Raw genomic sequence first — 20,594 nt, forward strand, 5'->3', positions numbered from 1 at the left:
TAATTCAGTTTCAAAGCTTTATTAAGAAATATAGCATTACTTTTCTAATACCTAGATCTCTTCTCTTTTTTGTCGTATGATCTGGAGGCCAGTGCCTTTAACCTTTATTGTCCCGAACTTTTAACCAAAATTGTTCTGAAAATTGCTAACATCAATCCTTCATCTATATAATATCACACAGCAAATGATAAATTTTTTTAAATTAATCCTTCTGTGAAGTTTGATGACAAATATGGGTAGTGTTGGACGTATGCTAGAATTTGGTGCGAAAATTTTCCCAATAACAGAATTTCTTCAAACTTTGGATATTGAAGGACAATCATCTAAGAAACAAAAAACTGCAATTAAAATCATAGGTCACCGGTATCGAAAAAGAGTTATCTGCCCTTGAAAACGGCATCCTCCAAAAATGACGTTTTCAAGGGCAGATAACTCTTTTTCAGTACTGGTGACCTATGACTTTTATTGCAGTTTTTTGTTTCTTAGATGATTGTCCTTCAATATCCAAAGTTTGAAGAAATTCTGTTATTGGGAAAATTTTCGCCCATCTCATATACAGGGAATTCTAGCGTACGCCTTTAAATTGAACTTCCCATAAACTTTTGATCTGAAAGCAATACTGATTGGAACATCAATGCTAACCCTTTTCCAAGTACAACAGCCCTCCATATTATCAAATCAAGCTTAAATAAAATACAACACGGGTGATACAAGAACATTTATTAGCAAGATCACAGATATATAAAACTATGAGCTCAGAAAGAAAGCGACATAAGAAAGAACATACAATATCTGTTATATAATTCACTTGAAGCTCTACTGTCAATTTTAATGACAGAAGTCTTTTAATATACTGAGCAAAACAGAGGTGAATCTTTATAATATAATGTGAACACTTAACATGTATGACACTGATAAAGCCAAAAGGAACTGATTGTAAGTTAACAGTAACCAATCACGACTTACAAACTGTTTCATCTACAAAATCATAACAGTTTTTCATAGCAAATGCTCCTCTATCATGCAGGATCCAAATATTAGTTAACTATCATTAACCCTTACCATGCTAAATTTCTATAATGACTTGTCCATCTTCCCATTTGGACAGTACCAATAACTGTTAAAAGGGGTGTTTACCAAAAAGATACTGGCTGAATAGCGAACAGTGCAGATCATGTGCAGGCTGATCATGATCTACACTGGCCGCAAAGGTGAAACCAATAGCATCCAGCATGGTAAGGGTTAAATTTGAAAGACTCAATCTGCATGAACATTTTGAATTTTTAAAATATCAAACTGACTAATCTATTAATTTTATAGGTAAAATGTGCTAAATGTTAGCTTATCAAACATTTTGAAAACATGCTTTTATCAAAATATTGTTGCCAGATGTCAACATTGTATGGCATGTATGCCCCATAGAATAACATTATCCAGTCAATAAAGGATCATAACTTAAACAAATCAGACTAAAAACTTTAGACAAAATGTGCATGTCTACTTGATGTTTAAACATTTTGTGTGTGTAAAAATGATGGAAAATACCACAGGAAAATTCTTTTTGATGATAAATCAAAGACTAATAAAGATTTGAAAAATAAAAAACTTCCTATCGTCACCCCGAAAATTCTTCACTATAGTTAATCACCATGGTACTAATAAATTAGCCCATTACTGCACAACTAATAACACGCAAAATTACATGTGTGTGTGTGTGTGTTATTCATTAGAACTAATTTTATACTGATATCTACTGGTTTTATGTTATCACTAAGAAATGAAAAGTGTAAGACCACCACTCGTTTTTATTTCTACAGAATATAACATAATCCGGAGGTAAAGCGAAGACAAGTTTTCATTCCCTTTAAACATCATAAAATGAGAACCATTGTCTACATTTCTATGGAATGAAGAGAGAAAGAGCAGCCCTGAGTGTCCACATTTCTACCAAACATTACAAAGAGAACTACTGTCTATGAAAAGAAGAGGATAGAAATGTAGAGAGAGAGAGAGAACAACCATCTAAAACAACCACTGTTTCAAAAAAATTGGGAGAGAAAGAGAAGTGCTAAGTGTCAGCACCTCTACCATGAAATGGTAAGGTACTGCCTAGATGAACCACTTTCTACCATACATACAACATCAACAGCAATATACATGCACACTGGACGGACATTATGTATAAGAGTGATTTAATTTACAAAATATATGTAAAGTGAAACAATAAATATAAAATAATAATAATGATAATAATAAAACAACCTGAACAAATTATAGTGTGATTAACAAAAACTGTCTGATCATTATAGCTTGTTGGAGAATACTGGGTATGTACGTTTCAGTCTCAAATATGTTGTGACCTTGACCTTTGATCAAATTATCCCACAGACATTACGGGCATCTATGGACTATAACCAATCATCCTACCAAATTTGAGAGCCTGAGTTCAAAGCATTCTACAGTTCTTCATCTGAAAATGTTTTCAGTCACAATCATCATCTTGACCTATGACCTACTGACCCCAAAAAAATAAGAGTTCATTTACTGACCCACCGACAACCATCTTGTAAGGTTTTCTAGCCGTATGCTGATGGACTTTCCAGATATGGCCCACAAACTGTTTCTTATCACAAAGGCATTATGACTTTGAACAACTGACCATCAAAACTATAGGGGTCACCTACTGACCACAGGTGACCTATGAAAAAACACATGGTCACTGACTGCCCACAGGTAACCACCCAATTTTGCAGACCACATGTCCAAGCCTTTACGTACTCAAGCTACGGATGAAAAGTTCATTTTGAGCTGAAACCTTAACCTTTGACCTACCAAACAATTAACAGCAGAGATCTACTAACCAAAAGCAATCAACCTTTGAAGTATAAAAGCAACAGAACCAAGTGCTTTAACAAGATAAGAAAAAATATAGGCAGGTAGTGTGTCTCAAACTAGGACCTAGCTCTGGTAAAAATAAATAATTCTGTATATGCTAAGATACATCAGTTTCAATAGCTCAAGTACAAATAAATCAAAAACGGAATATATAAAGAAATACTTTTTATGGATATCAAAAAGATTTTTAAATGTGTGCATGAAAACCACCACCTGTGATACTTCAAATGGTACCATTTCAGAGGCATCACCTTTATGAACTTAACATGGTATATAAATATTATGCACATTAATTGCATTAAAAAACCAACCCTTTGACTGCAATTACAAAACATTCTTTTGTCAGATATGCAGGAAAACTAGAGATGCTTTTGAGAACAAGAGGACCATGATGGTCCTGAATCGCTCACCTATCCCCATATGACCCAGTGTTGAACTGAGTATGACGTCGTTATTTCTATTATTTGACATAGTGACCTAGTTTTTGAGCACATGTGACCTAGATATCATCAAGATAAAAAATTCTGACCAATTTTCATGAAGATTCATTGAAAAATATGGCCTCTAGAGAGGTCACAAGGTTTTTCTATTATTTGACCTAATGACCTAGTTTTTGAAGGCACGTGACCCACTTATAAACTTGACCTAGATATCATCAAGGTGAACATTCTCACCAATTTTCATGAAGATCCCGTGAGAAATATGGCCTCTAGAGAGGTCACAAGGTTTTTCTATTTTTCGACCTACTGACCTAGTTTTTGACCGCACATGACCCAATTTCGAACCTGACCTAGATATCATCAAGCTGAACATTCTCACCAATTTTCATGAAGATCCATTGAGAAATATGGCCTCTAGAGAGGTCACAAGGTTTTTCTATTTTTAGACCTACTGACCTAGTTTTTGACCCCACGTGACCCAGTTTCGAACTTGACCTAGATATCATCAAGGTGAACATTCTGACCAATATTCATGAAGATCTCTTGAAAAATATGGCCTCTAGAGAGGTCACAGGGTTTTTCCATTTTTAGATCTACTGACCTAGTTTTTAACCCCACATGACCCAGTTTCGAACTTGACCTAGATATCATCAAGGTTAATATTCTGACCAATTTTCATGAAGATCCATTGAAAAATATGGCCTCTAGAGAGGTCACAAGGTTTTTCTATTTTTAGACCTACTGACCTAGTTTTTGACCGCATGTGACCCAGTTTCGAACTTGACCTAGATATCATCAAGGTGAACACTCTGACCAATTTTCATGAAGATCCATGAGAAATATGGCCTCTAGAGAGGTCACAAGGTTTTTCTATTTTTAGACCTACTGACCTAGTTTTTGACCCCACATGACCCAGTTTCGAACTTGACCTAGATATCATCAAGGTGAACATTCTGACCAATATTCATGAAGATCTCATGAAAAATATGGCCTCTAGAGAGGTCACAAGGTTTTTCTATTTTTAGATCTACTGACCTAGTTTTTAACCCCACGTGACCCAGTTTCGAACTTGACCTAGATATCATCAAGATGAACATTCTGACCAATTTTCATGAAGATCCATTGAGAAATATGGCCTCTAGAGAGGTCACAAGGTTTTTCTATTTTTAAACCTAATGACCTAGTTTTTGACCCCACGTGACCCAGTTTCGAACTTGACCTAGATATCATCAAGATGAACATTCTGACCAATTTTCATGAAGATCTTTTGAAATATATGGCCTCTAGAGAGGTCACAAGGTTTTTCTATTTTTAGACCTAATGACCTAGTTTTTGACTGCACGTGACCCAGTTTCGAACTTGACCTAGATATCATCAAGGGGAACATTCTGACCAATTTTCATAAAGATTCCATGAAAAACGTGACCTCTAGAGTGGTCACAAGCAAAAGTTTACGCACGCACGCACGGACGGACGCACGCACGGACGACGGACGACGGACGCTGCGCGATCACAAAAGCTCACCTGGTGAGCTAAAAACACATGTCTCCCACAACTGCCTAATCATCTAAATAGTAAGTCAGTCTTTATATACTGTTTACTTAATCCACATGTGTATGCACTTTCTTGACTATACTACTAGTAGTATAGGCGCCTGTTTAGGGGTAAAACTGCGCAAGAAATCTGGCGCCTAAGGGGTAAAACTGCGCAAGAAATCTGAGTGTTTTTGGTAAATCAAGGACCATAATTCCGAAGTGCCTAGGCCGATCTGGCTAGTTATCGAACTTGGCCGAGCACTTATTGGCAGACACATTTTGTTGAAGTTTGGTGAAGATCGGATGAGAAATGTTTCATTTAGAGCGCGGACAAGCTTTGTGACAGACAGACAGACACAACGACAGACACACAGACTGGAGTAAATCAATATGTCTCCCACACCACTGTGTGGTGGGAGACATAATAAACAGAACTTAACTGGTCTGTCTGAAAACTGACACATATCACTTCCAGCAACATAGGAAAGTCTATTATAAAATTTTCTTAAAATGTTAAAAGAGCCCAAAAACTATATCTTTCTTCTTTCCGAATGCTAAAATGTATTTTTGAAACAAACAAATTTTATCAAAATACAAAGATCAAAGGTTTTGGTAAAAAATATAAAAAAGTTTCTAGTTGGGTTTAGTGTTACATCAATGCAATCATAGGTCATTGGGGAAAAAAAGAAAAAGAAAATACACAACTTAAATAGTAATATTATTGAGATTAAAAAAACAACAACAGATGTACCAGTATATTACTGTGCTAATATCAATATTGTATCTAGACTAATTTTTAAGTTCTTTGCTTTGATTTTCCAGTATTAATATAATTAAGGTGATATGCAGCAGATGTGGGAATGTTTCCATGTGAACACAGATGGCATGTCGCAAGCTTTAATCATCTGGTGTTTCATATCTGAAAAATACACAAACATTAATGAGCCGCGCCATGAGAAAACCAACATAGTGCATTTGCGACCAGCATGGATCCAGACCAGCCTGTGCATCCGTGCAGTCTGGTCAGGATCCATGCTCTTCCCTGAAGGTTTCTCTAATTGCAATAGGCTTTGTAAGTGAACAGCATGGATCCTGACCAGACTGTGCGGATGCACAGGCTGGTCTGGATCCATGCTGGTCGCAAATGCACTATGTTGGTTTTCTCATGATGCGGCTCATTTTATAACTTAATGCAAACCAATACATTTTTGTTCTGATATTTAATGTAACTTTTGAAAAACAACTTGTAACACCTATATTTATGTTAATTTCATTCCTCCAAATATGTCCCCAACCTTAAAGATACTCAATGTCTATCTTTCATTAAAATGTTTTATCTTTAGTTAGTAACTTCAGATATACAAAATCCTCATCCATTGTATCTGATTTATTAGACGAACAAACAAATTGTGTATGTAGAATAACATTCACAATTAAAAGCTGGTTTGTTAAAAAAAAAAAAAAAAAAAAAAAAAAAATCCAATCAATTTCTACATTTTCCCCCCATTTTTTTTAGTGGAAGTACACATTTATACTGTCTTTAGCTAAGGTAAGCAAACAAGAGCTGTCGGAGGGCAGCAATGCTCGACTATTGTCAAATAGTGAATATAAAAGTTGAAAAAGGGGCATAATTTTGTAAATATGCAACCTGTACAATGCATTTGAGCTCATCACAGTCTGTAAGTGTGTGAAGTTTCAATCCATTCACATTAGTGATTACCGAGCAACCAGCTTACATACAAAAACTCAACTGAAGTGGTTATGGAAATACCAGCTTACATACAAAATCTCATTGATGCTGACGCCAATGCACAAGCCAGTTCAGTAGCTCTACCTATTTTTCGAATAGTCAAGCTAACAAGAGCTGTCACAGTAGACAGCGCGCTCGACTATTTCGATGCTGGATAGTGAAACTAGGAATATTTGATGAAACTGGAGGTGTCACTGGAGTGTTTAAAGACTCCAATGTGGACGAAGATCTCGGATAATAGCTTGAATCTGTGTCAAAAAGTATTAAGTAATAAGAGAGATAAGGATCAAGTTATAAAACATTAAATAAGTATAATTCTAAGCCAAAAAGGGGGGGGGGGGGTAATTCATGAAATACTGGTACAAGAGTGATGTACTGTGTGTCATGTTGAATCAAATCCATTTTGTAATAACTGGGATATAGTGAAAATGCATTAAAATTAACCTTTAATTCTAAGTACAAGGAGGCATAATTCATGAAAAATTGTTGCCAGAGTTATGGACCTTAAATTGTGTCATATGATGTGGGTGGTAAGGTGGAACAATATTTTAATTTTGAATCAAATCCATTCAGTAACAACTGAGACAGACTGAAAGTGAATCAAAACTTTAAACCTGAAATTATAAGTAAAAAGGGGAGATAATTCATGAAATACTGGTCAAGAATTATGGCCCTTGTGTCATATGATGTGAGTGATGATGCTGAACAACTATTATAAGTTTGAATCAAATCCATTTAGTAATAACTGAGATAGAGTGAAAGTGCATCAAAACTTTAACCCGGAATTCTAAGTAAAAGGGGGAATAATTCATTAAATATTGGTACCAGAGTTATGGACCTTGTGTCATATGATGTAGGCGTTGATGTGGAACGGCTACTTTCAGTATGAATCAAATCCATTTAGTAATAACTGAGTTAAAGTGAAAGTGCACCAAAACTTTAACCTGTAATTCTAAGTAAAACGGAGGGATAATTCATGAAATATTGGGTCAAGAGTTATGGCCCTTGTGTCATATGATATCAGTGATGATTTTGAACAACATTTTAAGTTTGAATCAAATCCATTTAGTAATAACTGAGATAAAGTGGAAGTGCGCCAAAACTTTAATCTGAAATTCTAAGTAAAAAGGGGGATAATTCATGAAATATTGTTGCCAAGGTTATGATCCTTGTGCCATATGATGTGGGTGATGATGAGGAACAACTATTTTAAGTTTGAAGTAAATCAATCAAGTAATATCAAAGATAAAGAGAAAGTGCATCAAAACTTTAACCAAAGTGCGGACGCGGAAGGACGCCGGGTCGAGTAGGATAGCTCTCCATACTTCGTATAGTCGAGCTAAAAACTGACATACTGAGATTCTAAATTTAAACATAAAGTTACATTTTCAGAGATTTCAGAACAAGTATTTCTATACATACTTGGATAAACGTTTTCTGAGATCCTTTAGAGTATCGTTTTTCTTCATCAACATCTGTTTAAGGTTCTTGAATGGTGCTGTCTGACTCACTTTCTTCTCTAGTTCCTGCAACAATACAGTTCTAGTTATATAATAAATGATCATAGTTTGGAATTTGAATAAAAACGTTATTATTCTTGCATAATCCTGTAACTCTTGTTATTTTAATGAATGGAACTGAACAGAGACAGTCACATCAAAACACCCCCAAGAAGAAATTGTAATCAAGTTACTGACGTCCCCACACCTAGGGACATTATACACAAAACATACTGCCAGTCAATACAAAGTCCTCTACAAATTAAGGAATAAACGTCTTCATCTATATTCTACCTACAATATTTATTACTGGGTTTGTTACTGACCCTCAATGGAAATATGTAGGGTCAGTATGCTTTATAGAGGGCGAGGCGAAGCCAAGGACCCTCTATTGAAATATGTAGGGTCAGTATGCTTTATAGAGGGCGAGGCGAAGCTGAGCTCTCTATAAAGCATACTGACCCTAAATATTTCCATAGAGGGTCAGTAACAAACCCAATGACTGATTCGTTTTATCGACCACTTAATTACTTCTCCTGGGCAAGTAGGATAGCTCCTTCATTCATTGAATAGCCAACCTAAAAAATGAAACGTTAAATCATAATTAAAGAAGAAATATTTTACTTTAATTCAGCAAATTTCCGCCATTTTGAATTGCAATTCTCATGTAGGGTCACCCACTGATCCTCTATAGAAATATAGAGGGCAACCACGTGACACTACTCAACCAATGAAAGGGCTATAATCTGGTGGGAGGTAAAACAATCTTTTATATCATAAAAATCAATTATTAAAGATAATAAAAATGAAGTGGCTGAGTATTCCCATTCTATCCGTAAATATTGATCCCTACTGGGTTGAGAGTACGAAGCTCATGGATCCCAGAGTATTACCTGTTACATCTTATATTTTTGTGTTATTTGCTGTCTCTGGGTCATTCTGCATGATTTTGATTAGATATACTTATGCTGCACGTATAGTGTGTAGTCTTTAATGACTTGAGACTTTACATATATACTTAGGATCTATGTTGCTTCTTTTTAAAGCTGCATACATATATTGGATATGTCTAAGGTTATCCTCATCTTTTGAGTTGTTTTGCTTTCACTCTCTGTTCTGGGGCGCTGTATTGTTAGTGCCCGCGGTAACTGTCATGCTGGCGTAGCTAGGGGCAAGTGTATGGTTGCATAGATAGTTGCCGATGCTGGAGTTACTCCCAAAGGTGGTTTTCGTAGTTGGAGTTGCTGCGGAGCAGGTCTCCATGACCCAAGTAGGGTTACTTCTAGTATAGTGTGGCTGGGTGTAAGCCATGGAGGACATGCTCCCTTGTTGATTAGATATCTTCCCTGACCGGTTTCGTTCAGCAGTTGTGAACTTCTTCAGAGGACTTGACCGTAATGACTAGGCAAGTTTGGTTTGCATTATGTGCAGTGTGACGCTGCATTCTGCTTATATACTCTCTGGTGCCGGAGCCGGTATGAGGCCGGTTTGGCTTTTAAATGGCTTTCTGGGATACTCCTGGTGCCGGCTTGGTGCCGGTTTCTATTTTTAGCGATGCTGTGGTGCCGGTATTGATCTATTTTTAGGTGGTGCCGGTATGGTGCCGGGTTTAATCAATTTTTAGATTTTCAGATCGGTGCCGCTGGTGCAGAGATCGGTGCCGCTGGTGCAGTGATCTATTTTTAGTGGTGCCGACATGGTGCCGGTTATAATCTATTTTTTTTTATTTTTACATCGGTGCCGGTGGTGCCATTAATGATTTGTTATTGGGCGAGCCGGTATGGCACCGTTTATATTAGATCGTGGGCAAATTTGATCAAGAGTATGGGGAAAAACGTAGAGTATTTTATGCAAACAGGACACTTATCTTGGGTTTAGCTTAATTTTTATTTTGCAGTTATTTTCAGGGCAAGATGGATGCATAGTTCAGTACTGCAAGGCTGATGTACAGCTTCTCCACGTGTCTCTCTGGCGTGGTGACTTGTGTGTAAATCAGTTATATTTTGTTACTGTTCAGTCCGTCTTCTACATGTATATACATGATATAGTATAGTTTTTAATGTTTCCCCCTTGATTGTTATGAGGAGTTGGTCTAGTAGTTAGAATGCATTCCCAGTGGTATCATTTCCAGTGATTGGTTGTATGTACCAGGGGCATCTTTTTTGATAGTAGATATATTGCCAGAATTGCAGCTTTATGAACGTTTGTCCAGATCTTCTTTCCTGGTAGAATGCTGAATGCATTTTCGACATTTGTAACAAGTGTATTGTATCTTGTGTCTGTTGAAAGATTCAGTGTTTGTATTATTTGTAACAAATTTCTGTAGTAGTGCATCGCGCCTCTGTTGTAGGAGTTGTTATGGCATTGACGTCCCATGACGTTGCATTCTGGACGTCGTTCAATCATATGTATAGTATGGACGTTTTCTAGACGCTTTTATGGCGTTATTAATTTGCTGTTTTGTGGTTAGTTATATCTCCGTATAACTAATTAAGCTAAAAAGTTTGTGTTTCTGCACCTGGAAGATAAGTGGTTCGTTACCAATGCTTACTTTGTACTTACATATTTACGGGTAGCATGGGTATGAAAGAAAAAAACATAATATAAATGAAGTGGCTGAGTATTCCCATTCTATCCGTAAATATTGATCCCTACTGGGTTGAGAGTACGAAGCTAGTGGATCCCAGAGTATTACCTGTTACATCTTATATTTTTGTGTTATTTGCTGTCTCTGGGTCATTCTGCATGATTTTGATTAGATATACTTATGCTGCACGTATAGTGTGTAGTCTTTAATGACTTGTGACTTTACATATATACTTAGGATCTATGTTGCTTCTTTTTAAAGCTGCATACATATATTGGATATGTCTAAGGTTATCCTCATCTTTTGAGTTGTTTTGCTTTCACTCTCTGTTCTGGGGCGCTGTATTGTTAGTGCTCGCAGTAACTGTCATGCTGGCGCAGCTAGGGGCAAGTGTATGGTTGCATAGATAGTTGCCGATGCTGGAGTTACTCAAAGAGGTGGGATTCGTAGTTGGAGTTGCTGCGGAGCAGGTCTCCATGACCCAAGTAGGGTTACTTCTAGTATATTGTGGCTGGGTGTGAGCCATGGAGGACATGCTCCCTTGTTGATTAGATATCTTCCCTGACCGGTTTCGTTCAGCAGTTGTGAACTTCTTCAGAGGACTTGACCGTAATGACTAGGCAAGTTTGGTTTGCATTATGTGCAGTGTGACGCTGCATTCTGCTTATATACTCTCTGGTGCCGGTTGGTGCCGGTGCCGGTGCCGGTATGAGGCCGGTTTGGCTTTTAAATGGCTTTCTGGGATACTCCTGGTGCCGGCCTGGTGCCGGTTTCTATTTTTAGCGATGCTGTGGTGCCGGTATTGATCTATTTTTAGGTGGTGCCGATATGGTGCCGGGTTTAATCAATTTTTAGATTTTCAGATCGGTGCCGCTGGTACAGTGATCTATTTTTAGTGGTGCCGGTTATAATCTATTTTTAGATTTTTAGATCGGTGCCGGTGGTGCCATTAATGCTCTGTTATTGGTGGAGCCTGTATGGCGCCGTTTATATTAGATCCTAGGCAAATTTGATCAAGAGTATGGGGAAAAAACGTAGAGTATTTTATGCAAACAGGACACTTATCTTGGGTTTAGCTTAATTTTTATTTTGCAGTTATTTTCAGGGCAAGATGGATGCATAGTTCAGTACTGCAAGGCTGATGTACAGCTTCTCCACGTGTCTCTCTGGCGTGGTGACTTGTGTGTAAATCAGTTATATTTTGTTACTGTTCAGTCCGTCTTCTACATGTATATACATGATATAGTATAGTTTTTAATGTTTCCCCCTTGACTGTTATGAGGAGTTGGTCTAGTAGTTAGAATGCATTCCCAGTGGTATCATTTCCAGTGATTGGTTGTATGTACCAGGGGGGTCCTTTCTGATAGTAGATATATTACCAGAATTGCAGCTTTATGAACGTTTGTCCAGATCTGCTTTCCTGGTAGAATGCTGAATGCATTTTCGACATTTATAACAAGTGTATTGTATCTTGTGTCTGTTGAAAGATTCAGTGTTTGTATTATTTGTAACAAATTTCTGTAGTAGTGCATCGCGCCTCTGTTGTAGGAGTTGTTATGGCATTGACGTCCCATGACATTGCGTTCTGGACGTCGTTCAATCATATGTATAGTATGGACTACTGGGTTGAGAGTACGAAGCTTGTGGACATACTTACTAAATCATTAGCAACTGCTAATTATACCCTTGTACTTTTTCATTCAAGCTAAATCAAAATTTAGCAAAAATTCTCACAAATATGTGATATAAATTTACTTTCTGCAAAGAATCAGCTAAACAAGACAGTCACTTTAACAGAACTGTCAGTGTACCATGAATATACAAGCCTTTGATGTTTCCTACCTTTTCAGCCATCTCCAGCATTTCTCGAATCCTGAGTAACTCGTGCTTTGTTGAAACTAAATCATTCTCCATCTCTGGATTACCTCCCTTCTTACCCTGAAATACAATGTTTTACAAATATCTAGAGTAATATGAAATGCATACACTGAAATGTGAAACATGGTCTACATAATACAGAGTACTGTAAATCCAATTAAGCCTCATCCATGCATATTAAACTACTGGCAAATAAAAAGAAGGGAGTACTTCTATTTAACCCTTACCCTGCTAAATTTCTATAAAGGACTTGTCCATCTTTCAATATGTACAGTACCATTAACTGTTTAAAGGGGAACTTACTTAAAAGATACTGATTAAATAGCGAACTGTGCAGATCATAATGAGACTGCATGGATGCGCCATTCAAGGGAGCTACTGGCACCATTTTTCACATCTTTGGTATGACGCGGCCGGGAATCGAACCCACGACCTCCCACACTCAAAGCAGATGCTCTACCACTAGGCTAGCCAGGCTGTTAAGGTGTTAAGACAAGGTGTTTGCGACAAACTATTTAACAAGATGATACACAATGCTAGTGAACTGTGTTCAACTCCCCTCTGTAACTGAAATCCCAACTCCTACTATTCAATGCTGGATGATAACTTCACAAACTGGTACTACTTCCAGTAGTATTGGCTTAGACTGACCAAAACAAGCTTTAAGCAAACAAGAAAACTGCATAAAGATGTTATGCTTTTAAAATAATTTGCGCGTACCTTATCAGCATCTAATTCCATCTGAAGCGCTGCCATCTTGCGTCTCAGTTCCTCTGATTCACCACCCTGGAAGTATTATGTCATACAGTATGTTTGACATAAAATATCATATTGTTTGAAAGACAAATAATATCATATTGAATGTTAGACATACAATATGGTATGCTAGACATATAATGTCATATATTATGTCAGATACATAATGTGATATGGTATGCTTGATATACATCACCATATGATTTGTTAGACAATTTGTATGGTATGATAGACATATAATATCAAATGGAATGTTCAACATATAATAACTTATGTTTGACATACAATCTCAACTTGCTTAACAAATAATCTCATACCATTATGTTTGAAATATAATATCGTACGATATTTGTTTGACATAAATATATAAATACTGCATCCCTATGATGGTGGTATGGAAACTGTTCACCCTTTGACCAAGGGGCAATGCCAAGTGAGTTGCATGCCATACATTTTCTCACTGTTTGGAACATTAGTGCAAAGTAATATTCAAATCCCTTGGTGGATGGCACAGTTACTGAGTGGACACAAAACAGAAACTGTTAAATTTTGACTTATAAGTGTGACACTGACATTTAAATAGGGGTCTGGGTGTTGCATATGACACATTGTCTCAATACGAGGAACATTTGTGCTAAGAAATATTAAAAACCCTTGATGGATAGCACAGTAACTGTTACAGAGCGGACACTCCAATGGCAGATGGCAAAGTTATGGACTAGGCATAATATATTGTGGACCAACAGATTAATGAATGGATGGATAAGGACATTTCTCTAGTCCCCAAAACTGATTTATAACAAGTAGGGGACTAATAAGTGTCTAGCCAACATTGATCATTACAGTATATAACACAATGTAAAAAGTATCATATCACCCAAGTTAAATAAGAATCACCTGTCATTTCTGTTAAGGAGATTTTGACCACTAATGTGAAATCTTTAATATTCGTGGGGGACTAATTTTTGTGGATTTCCTGGTTGAGTCAATCCACGAAATTTAATCCCAACGAACAAGTAAAATTCCCTTTCATTTTATGTTCAAAAGTTGAAATCCACGAATTCATATCCCCATGAAATAGCTATTTTGACCAAAACCACAGAATTTCATGCCCACAAAATTAAATGATTTTACAGTATGTCATTGTTCTGTACACACAGTGGTTTAGAAGGAAATTTGGTTTAAAGAAAGGGTGGATGGATAAAGATGGGCAGATATAAGATATACGGCTGGTGGTCACAATAGCTCATCTCAATCATTTTTTGCTCTGGCGAACTGAAAATGAACACTTATACTAGGTATGTAAGACAGGCTGATAGGACCTCGCCTATTGTGTTGAGGTTCTAGTAAGTCAATGGTGAGAGACTGAAAAGTGGATAAAGATGGAAATGTGGCTTACAGATCCTGAACTCCTTATCTGTGACTGGGTTCTTGCTAGTTCATCCTCTAACTGCTGTCTCTGTTTACTTGACACTGCTGACTGAAATATAGAAAACTGGAATGTAGAATACTAAAATACAGGGGACTGAAAGATACAAAACTCGACACTGCAGATTGAAATGTATGAAACCTGCTAAAATGACCTGAATGTGTATAAATCATGTCTTTTCTATCTAAAAGTCAATAAAGTAAAGAAATCATAAAAACAGAGGAGGGGGATGAAGGGGTGTAGGTGGGGGCAGCAAGTATTAGAAGTCAGATGACTCAGTTTACTTGACGTTGCAAACTTTAATATAGAAGACATGAATACAGACGACTGAAATATACAAAATTCAACCCTGCAGATTAAATTCTACCAAACTCAACACTGCATACTGAAATATAAAAAAACTTGATGCTGCAGATTGAAAGATATGAAACTAGACACTGCCGACTACAATATAAGAAACCTGCTAAAAATTCCCTGATTGTGTATAAATTACATCTAAAAGTCAGAATAGTAAGGAATAAATTTTGTGAAAAGATCCCTAGAATCACAGAACACAACCAAGCAACAAAACAGCAGACACTGTTTGATTGAGTCTGTTCATGCGAGGTAATGAAATGTGCATAATCCCTCATGCCACTAACATCTGCTTAAGCGGAATTCTACTACATGTATAACAGAAATGAATGTACTCCATGACCCCATAGGACCAGAAAATATAATAATACTAAAACCATAAAAACAGAGGGTGGTGGTGGTGGGGGCAAGTTTTAGAAGTTAATTGTAAAATTATCATGATTTAATGAATATCCAATGCATGAATTAACAATAAATGACCCATTTCATTACCGTATTGCGAAAGTGGACAACTGCATTGAAATAAATAGCACTTATCCACAACTATCAGACAGATTCTGAACTGAAGAAGGACCATTATTTGGCAAGACTTATGTAATTGAGTTATTTTATTACAATTTATAACAAATTTACATTTTACTATGCCAATAATATCAACCTGAATGCAAAACTTCAACCAAATTGTTTAAGTCAAAAAAGGGCCATAATTTGAATTAATGCAACCAAGATTTACCAAACTTTGTTATTTCAACAGGTATGTTGACTGGAAAGCATTGTGTAGTTGTTCCTGCCATACAAATTGATATTAGTTGCAGGTAAAATTTCAATCCAATTTTCTAAGTCAAAAAGGGCTATAATTTGTATTAAATTTGACCAATATTCACCTTACCTGATCATTTCAGTAGGTTTGATGACTAAAAAGCCTAAGTTTCAGTTAAATACATGCAATGGATATTGAGGTATGAACTTGTTTGCAAAACTTTAATCAAGTTGTGATGCTGCCAGTGCAAACTATGCCCAAGTTAGTAGAACAGCTCTCACTATTAGTCTATTCTTCAACAAGAGCTGTCTCCATAGGATGTGGTACACATTCATGCCAAGTTATTTGAAAATCCATCCATCGATGACAAAGATATGGTCCGGACACGCCCATCAATGCACTATCCTTTAACGTCTAAGTATGACCTTGACCTTTGAGCTACGGACCTGGGTCTTGCACGCGACATGTCGTCTTACTGTGGTACACATTCATGCAAAGTTATTTGAAAATCCATCCATCGATGACAAAGATATGGACCGGACGAGCCCATCAATGCACTATCCTTTAATGTCTAAGTGTGACCTTGACCTCTGAGCTACGGACCTGGGTGTTGCGCGCGACACGTCGTCTTACTGTGGTACACATTCATGCCAAGTTATTTGAAAATCCATCCATCGATGACAAAGATATGGACCGGACACGAAAATTGCGGACAGACTGACAGACCGACAGACGGTTCAAAAACTATATGCCTCCCTTCGGGGGCATAAAAAGTATAGCCAACAATGACAAAAATCATAGTGCACATACCCCTGCTGCAACAGAACCCATCTGCTCTTTTAACTTTTCATTTTCTTTCTGTAACTCTTCTATTTTCTGTAAAAAGTAAACATATTTTATAGAAAATTAACACAGGTAAAAAGTCAATTAATTAAAACTGTCATAAATTTACATACTAATACTATTTAGTTTTAGTGGAAACTAGAGTCAGATTTAAGTACAATTTTTAATCAACTCTGCAAATCAATTTCTTAATAATTTCCAAAAGAACAGATTCAGGTGTGCACCACAACTGTTCACCATATCAGTTAATCTGTTCCCAACTGCTTCTGTAGTTATAAGTAAAACACTGAGGGTTCTTTTATCTTTGGTTACAGGAATGTAATAAGCTAAATAAAACTGCCAAGAACTCCACTAAATCACAGGAATCTGGACGAACCTTACAAAATAAAATTTGCTTGCCTTTCAACAACCAATGCCACTGAAGGCTCACTACATAGGTAGGTAAATTTTTTTTTTTTAATTATTTCTTTTTGTTAATACCTTTCAAAATCACAAAAAAAATGTTTAAATTTTTAAAATATGATTTATCAAAGGGTATGAATTCAACCTGTGCATAATGCATAAAATCACCACTTTTACAGTCAGCAATATATATGTAATTTTTATCTTCAATTTGATATGAAAGCAATAAAACTAAAGTCAAAGGACCCTTTCAGAATTTGAACTACACATCCTACAAAATAAATTTGCTTTCATATTCGTGATAAAATATTTTCGGTAGGGGTAATTCTTGTAATCACACTGCCTGGCAGTGGGATGGGAAATAATATTTTATTTACGGTCTAGCGGATGCCAATTTGCACATCGTGTAACAATACAACTATTACCAAAATTAACATGAAATATGAAACAGATGTATATGGAATGATACTTAGGTAAATATTACACAATGCTTGCTGACTGTTACACTTTACTCACTGACACTCCCATTGTGCTTACTGGTATAGTAATCATGCATGCTGGCACCTTAAACACGCTTGTTGACAATGATACCACGCTTGTTGACAATGATACCATGCTTGCTGACAATGATACCATGCGTGCTGGAAGTTGCAACTTCTTTGCTGCTTAGACCCTGATGTCTATATCATAATTTCATTTGGCAAAATGACAGTGCCGTGTAGCGTATTGGAATATTTCAACATGCCGGGACTGTATATAAGCAACATTGCACAGTTACAATGCTCACAGAAGAAAATACACGATGTGACCACACTATATGAAAGATGCAATCAGCCACCAAGCAAGTTGAAAGTAAGCATAATGCAAAGTGCAACATTGCACGTCACATTTTGATACCAGGGGGCGAATAATAATTGAATAATTGAAACAAAGGAACATAACTGATAGCAAATGGTTTAGCCAAGAGCTAATTAAAATCCGTTATAGGCCGGATATTCCTGTTACCTTTCATGAAAACTACGAACTTGCGCCCCCTGGTATCAAAATGTGACGTGCAATGTTGCACTTCGCATTATGCTTACTTTCAACTTGCTTGGTGGCTGATTGCATCTTTCATATTGTGTGGTCACATCATGTATTTTCTTCTGTGAGCATTGTAACTGTGCAATGTTGCTTATATACAGTCCCAGCATGTTGAAATATTCCAATACGCTACACGGCACTGTCATTTTGCCAAATGAAATTATGATATAGACATCAGGGTCTAAGCAGCAAAGAAGTTGTAACTTTCAGCATGCATGGTATCATTGTCAGCAAGCATGGTATCATTGTCAACAAGCGTGTTATTATTGTCAACAAGCGTGTTTAAGGTGCCAGCATGCATGATTACTATACCAGTAAGCACAATGGGAGTGTCAGTGAGTAAACTGTAACAGTCAGCAGGCACTGTGTAATATTTACCTAAATATCATTCCATAGATGTAATCATGATCATATTTTGGCAATTCCTGATATTTTTGTACATGCTTTAGTTCCTTAAGATCATAGAATGATATTTTATATCCAAACTCGGATCACTGATTCTAAAGCAATACCGTACTTGGCACTTTTTGTTCAGTTATGTATACATTCTTGAAAGACTTGTGATAGCAAACGTTATATTTTACCATATGCAATAAAGTAGTTCCTCCAGATTCATTCATAGGACCCAGTTTGACATGTTTTAACACTGAAGAGAAATCTGTATCTCTTTTTGTTCCTGCAAACTGTTCCTCTTCAAACTCTGCAATCTTGTCCAGTATATCCCTGGTAAAATAAATCACCCCTATCAGTCAGATATCATATAAGATGAATATCGAATTAGAAAAACTTCATTTTTCTGAATAACATGGAAATGCCTATTTGGGTATCATTTCTGGCATAGACTAACACACGGGTAAAAGTATCAACTGCCCAGAAGTCAGCTTAGGATAATCAGGCCCTGCTTTTATACATAATGTCATGTTCTTCAGAATATATTTTTACACAACACATTTTAAAAGTAGTCTAAGAACTTTGGATTTACAAAAACAAGGTTTTCATTTTTAAAAATAGAAATTTTTAAGGTGTAATATATGTATCCATTTTAATAAACAAAACATTTTCAAACCTGTTCTCCAATTCAGATATATCAGCCGAGAGCTTGAGATGCCATTTTTCAGCTTGCATAAACATCTGACGGAGTAGTAACACATTGGTATGTGCCGAGTTAATCAACTCTGCTTCAAGTTCACCACTAACATTCATAAGTAGGTTGTTTAACATATCTTTCACTTCATCAATTGTGTAGGTTGTTTCATCAAGTTGCGTTGTCATTAATTCATCAAAACAGAATTCCACAGCCCGCATTCTCTGCCCCCTCTGGTACCGCGTGAAACGGATATAGTTATGCACCTGAGCAATATGGTGCTCATTAACGTTCAGATTTGTTGCCTGAAAAATATGCAAACCTTTTAAATATCTGACGAAAAATCAAGCAGAAAGCATCCCTATCTTTCTTGTATGTATGGGAGAAGTGCTGGCTGTCATAAAATACAACACTGCCAAGTAAAAGTCCTTTTTTTAATGAATATAATAGTAAATGGGTGCTGGATGTTTTTATGTCCTGAAATGTCTGTTGGTGGCTTTTTCTCATAAATGTTATCATGACTGACCAAACAAATGAGCCAAATGACCAGGTTTGTAAGATGGCTCTTACTCTAGGCTGGTTCATTTGAACCAAGATGATACAACTGACCCATAAGGCATGTATAAACAGGCCTACTGAACCGTGTTTGATGTCTCGTAAATAACGAGATGAATGAGGTAAGCCACCATAAGTTAATTGTGAGCTTAAGTGTGACTCACTGGTAAATTTGCTATGAAGTCAGGAATTACAATTATTGGTGAGTCTAAACTGATATTTCTGAAAGGTTTGGTATCATGTAAAAACTAATTTGGTATATTTTAAATTTTCAAATGGGAAATGTCTGGCTGTCCCATAACCGTACACCTAGCCTGCATTCTAGCCATCCAGTTACCTGACACCTATAAAAGGTCTGTCCTATAGGGGTTTTCTAGGCATCCGGTAATCAATTTATTTAACCCTTAACCTAGCCTGCATTCTAGCCATCCAGTTACCTGACACCTATAAAAAGTCTGTCCTATAGGGGTTTTCTAGGCATCCGGTAATCAATTTATTCAACCCATAACCTGCTAAATTTCTATAATGAACTTGTCCATCTTTCAGTACGGACAGTATAACTGACTGTTAAAAGGGATGCTTATCTAAAAGATACTAAGTGAATGGCAAACAGTGCAGATCTTGATCAGACTGCACAGATGTGCAGGCTGGTCATGATCTACACTTGTCGCAAAGGCAGAATCAATTTTGTCCAGCATAAGGGTTAAGGGTTATGTATTTTTCTATTAAAATACTGTATTATAC

The 20,594-nt window shown here is 36.6% G+C and overlaps 1 protein-coding gene across 2 annotated transcripts; it reads right to left on the minus strand.

Moving 5' to 3' along the window:
* Window positions 1-705: 705 nt before the first annotated feature.
* Window positions 706-19,595, minus strand: LOC123560547 (leucine zipper transcription factor-like protein 1). Of its 2 annotated transcripts, XR_008372561.1 has the most exons (9): window positions 19,278-19,595; window positions 18,796-18,934; window positions 16,694-16,759; window positions 14,740-14,820; window positions 13,305-13,370; window positions 12,549-12,644; window positions 8,043-8,146; window positions 3,425-5,789; window positions 706-3,394 (listed from the first exon to the last, which is right to left on the minus strand). XR_008372561.1 is itself a non-coding variant. In XM_053552197.1 (8 exons), the coding sequence occupies exons 1-8, from the start codon at window positions 19,514-19,516 to the stop codon at window positions 5,768-5,770; spliced, it is 813 nt and encodes a 270-aa protein (XP_053408172.1). In that variant the 5' UTR covers window positions 19,517-19,595; the 3' UTR covers window positions 706-5,767. The 2 variants fall into 2 exon arrangements, 1 of the variants encoding a protein (XP_053408172.1); XM_053552197.1 differs by having other exon boundaries at window positions 706-5,789.
* Between the last annotated feature and the right edge of the window lie 999 nt (window positions 19,596-20,594).

Source organism: Mercenaria mercenaria, chromosome 10 (assembly GCF_021730395.1).
Source record: "Mercenaria mercenaria strain notata chromosome 10, MADL_Memer_1, whole genome shotgun sequence".
Taxonomy (NCBI): domain Eukaryota; kingdom Metazoa; phylum Mollusca; class Bivalvia; order Venerida; family Veneridae; genus Mercenaria; species Mercenaria mercenaria.

Excerpts from the sequence above, each read along its gene's own strand:
- LOC123560547 (XM_053552197.1), bottom strand. The coding sequence starts at position 19,516 with ATGCGGGCTGTGGAATTCTGTTTTGATGAATTAATGACAACGCAACTT. Across the intron at positions 18,935-19,277 it reads ATATCTGAATTGGAGAACAG|GGATATACTGGACAAGATTG; the intron begins GTTTGAAAATGT and ends TTATTTTACCAG. Across the intron at positions 14,821-16,693 it reads TGGGTTCTGTTGCAGCAGGG|TCAGCAGTGTCAAGTAAACA; the intron begins GTATGTGCACTA and ends TCTATATTTCAG.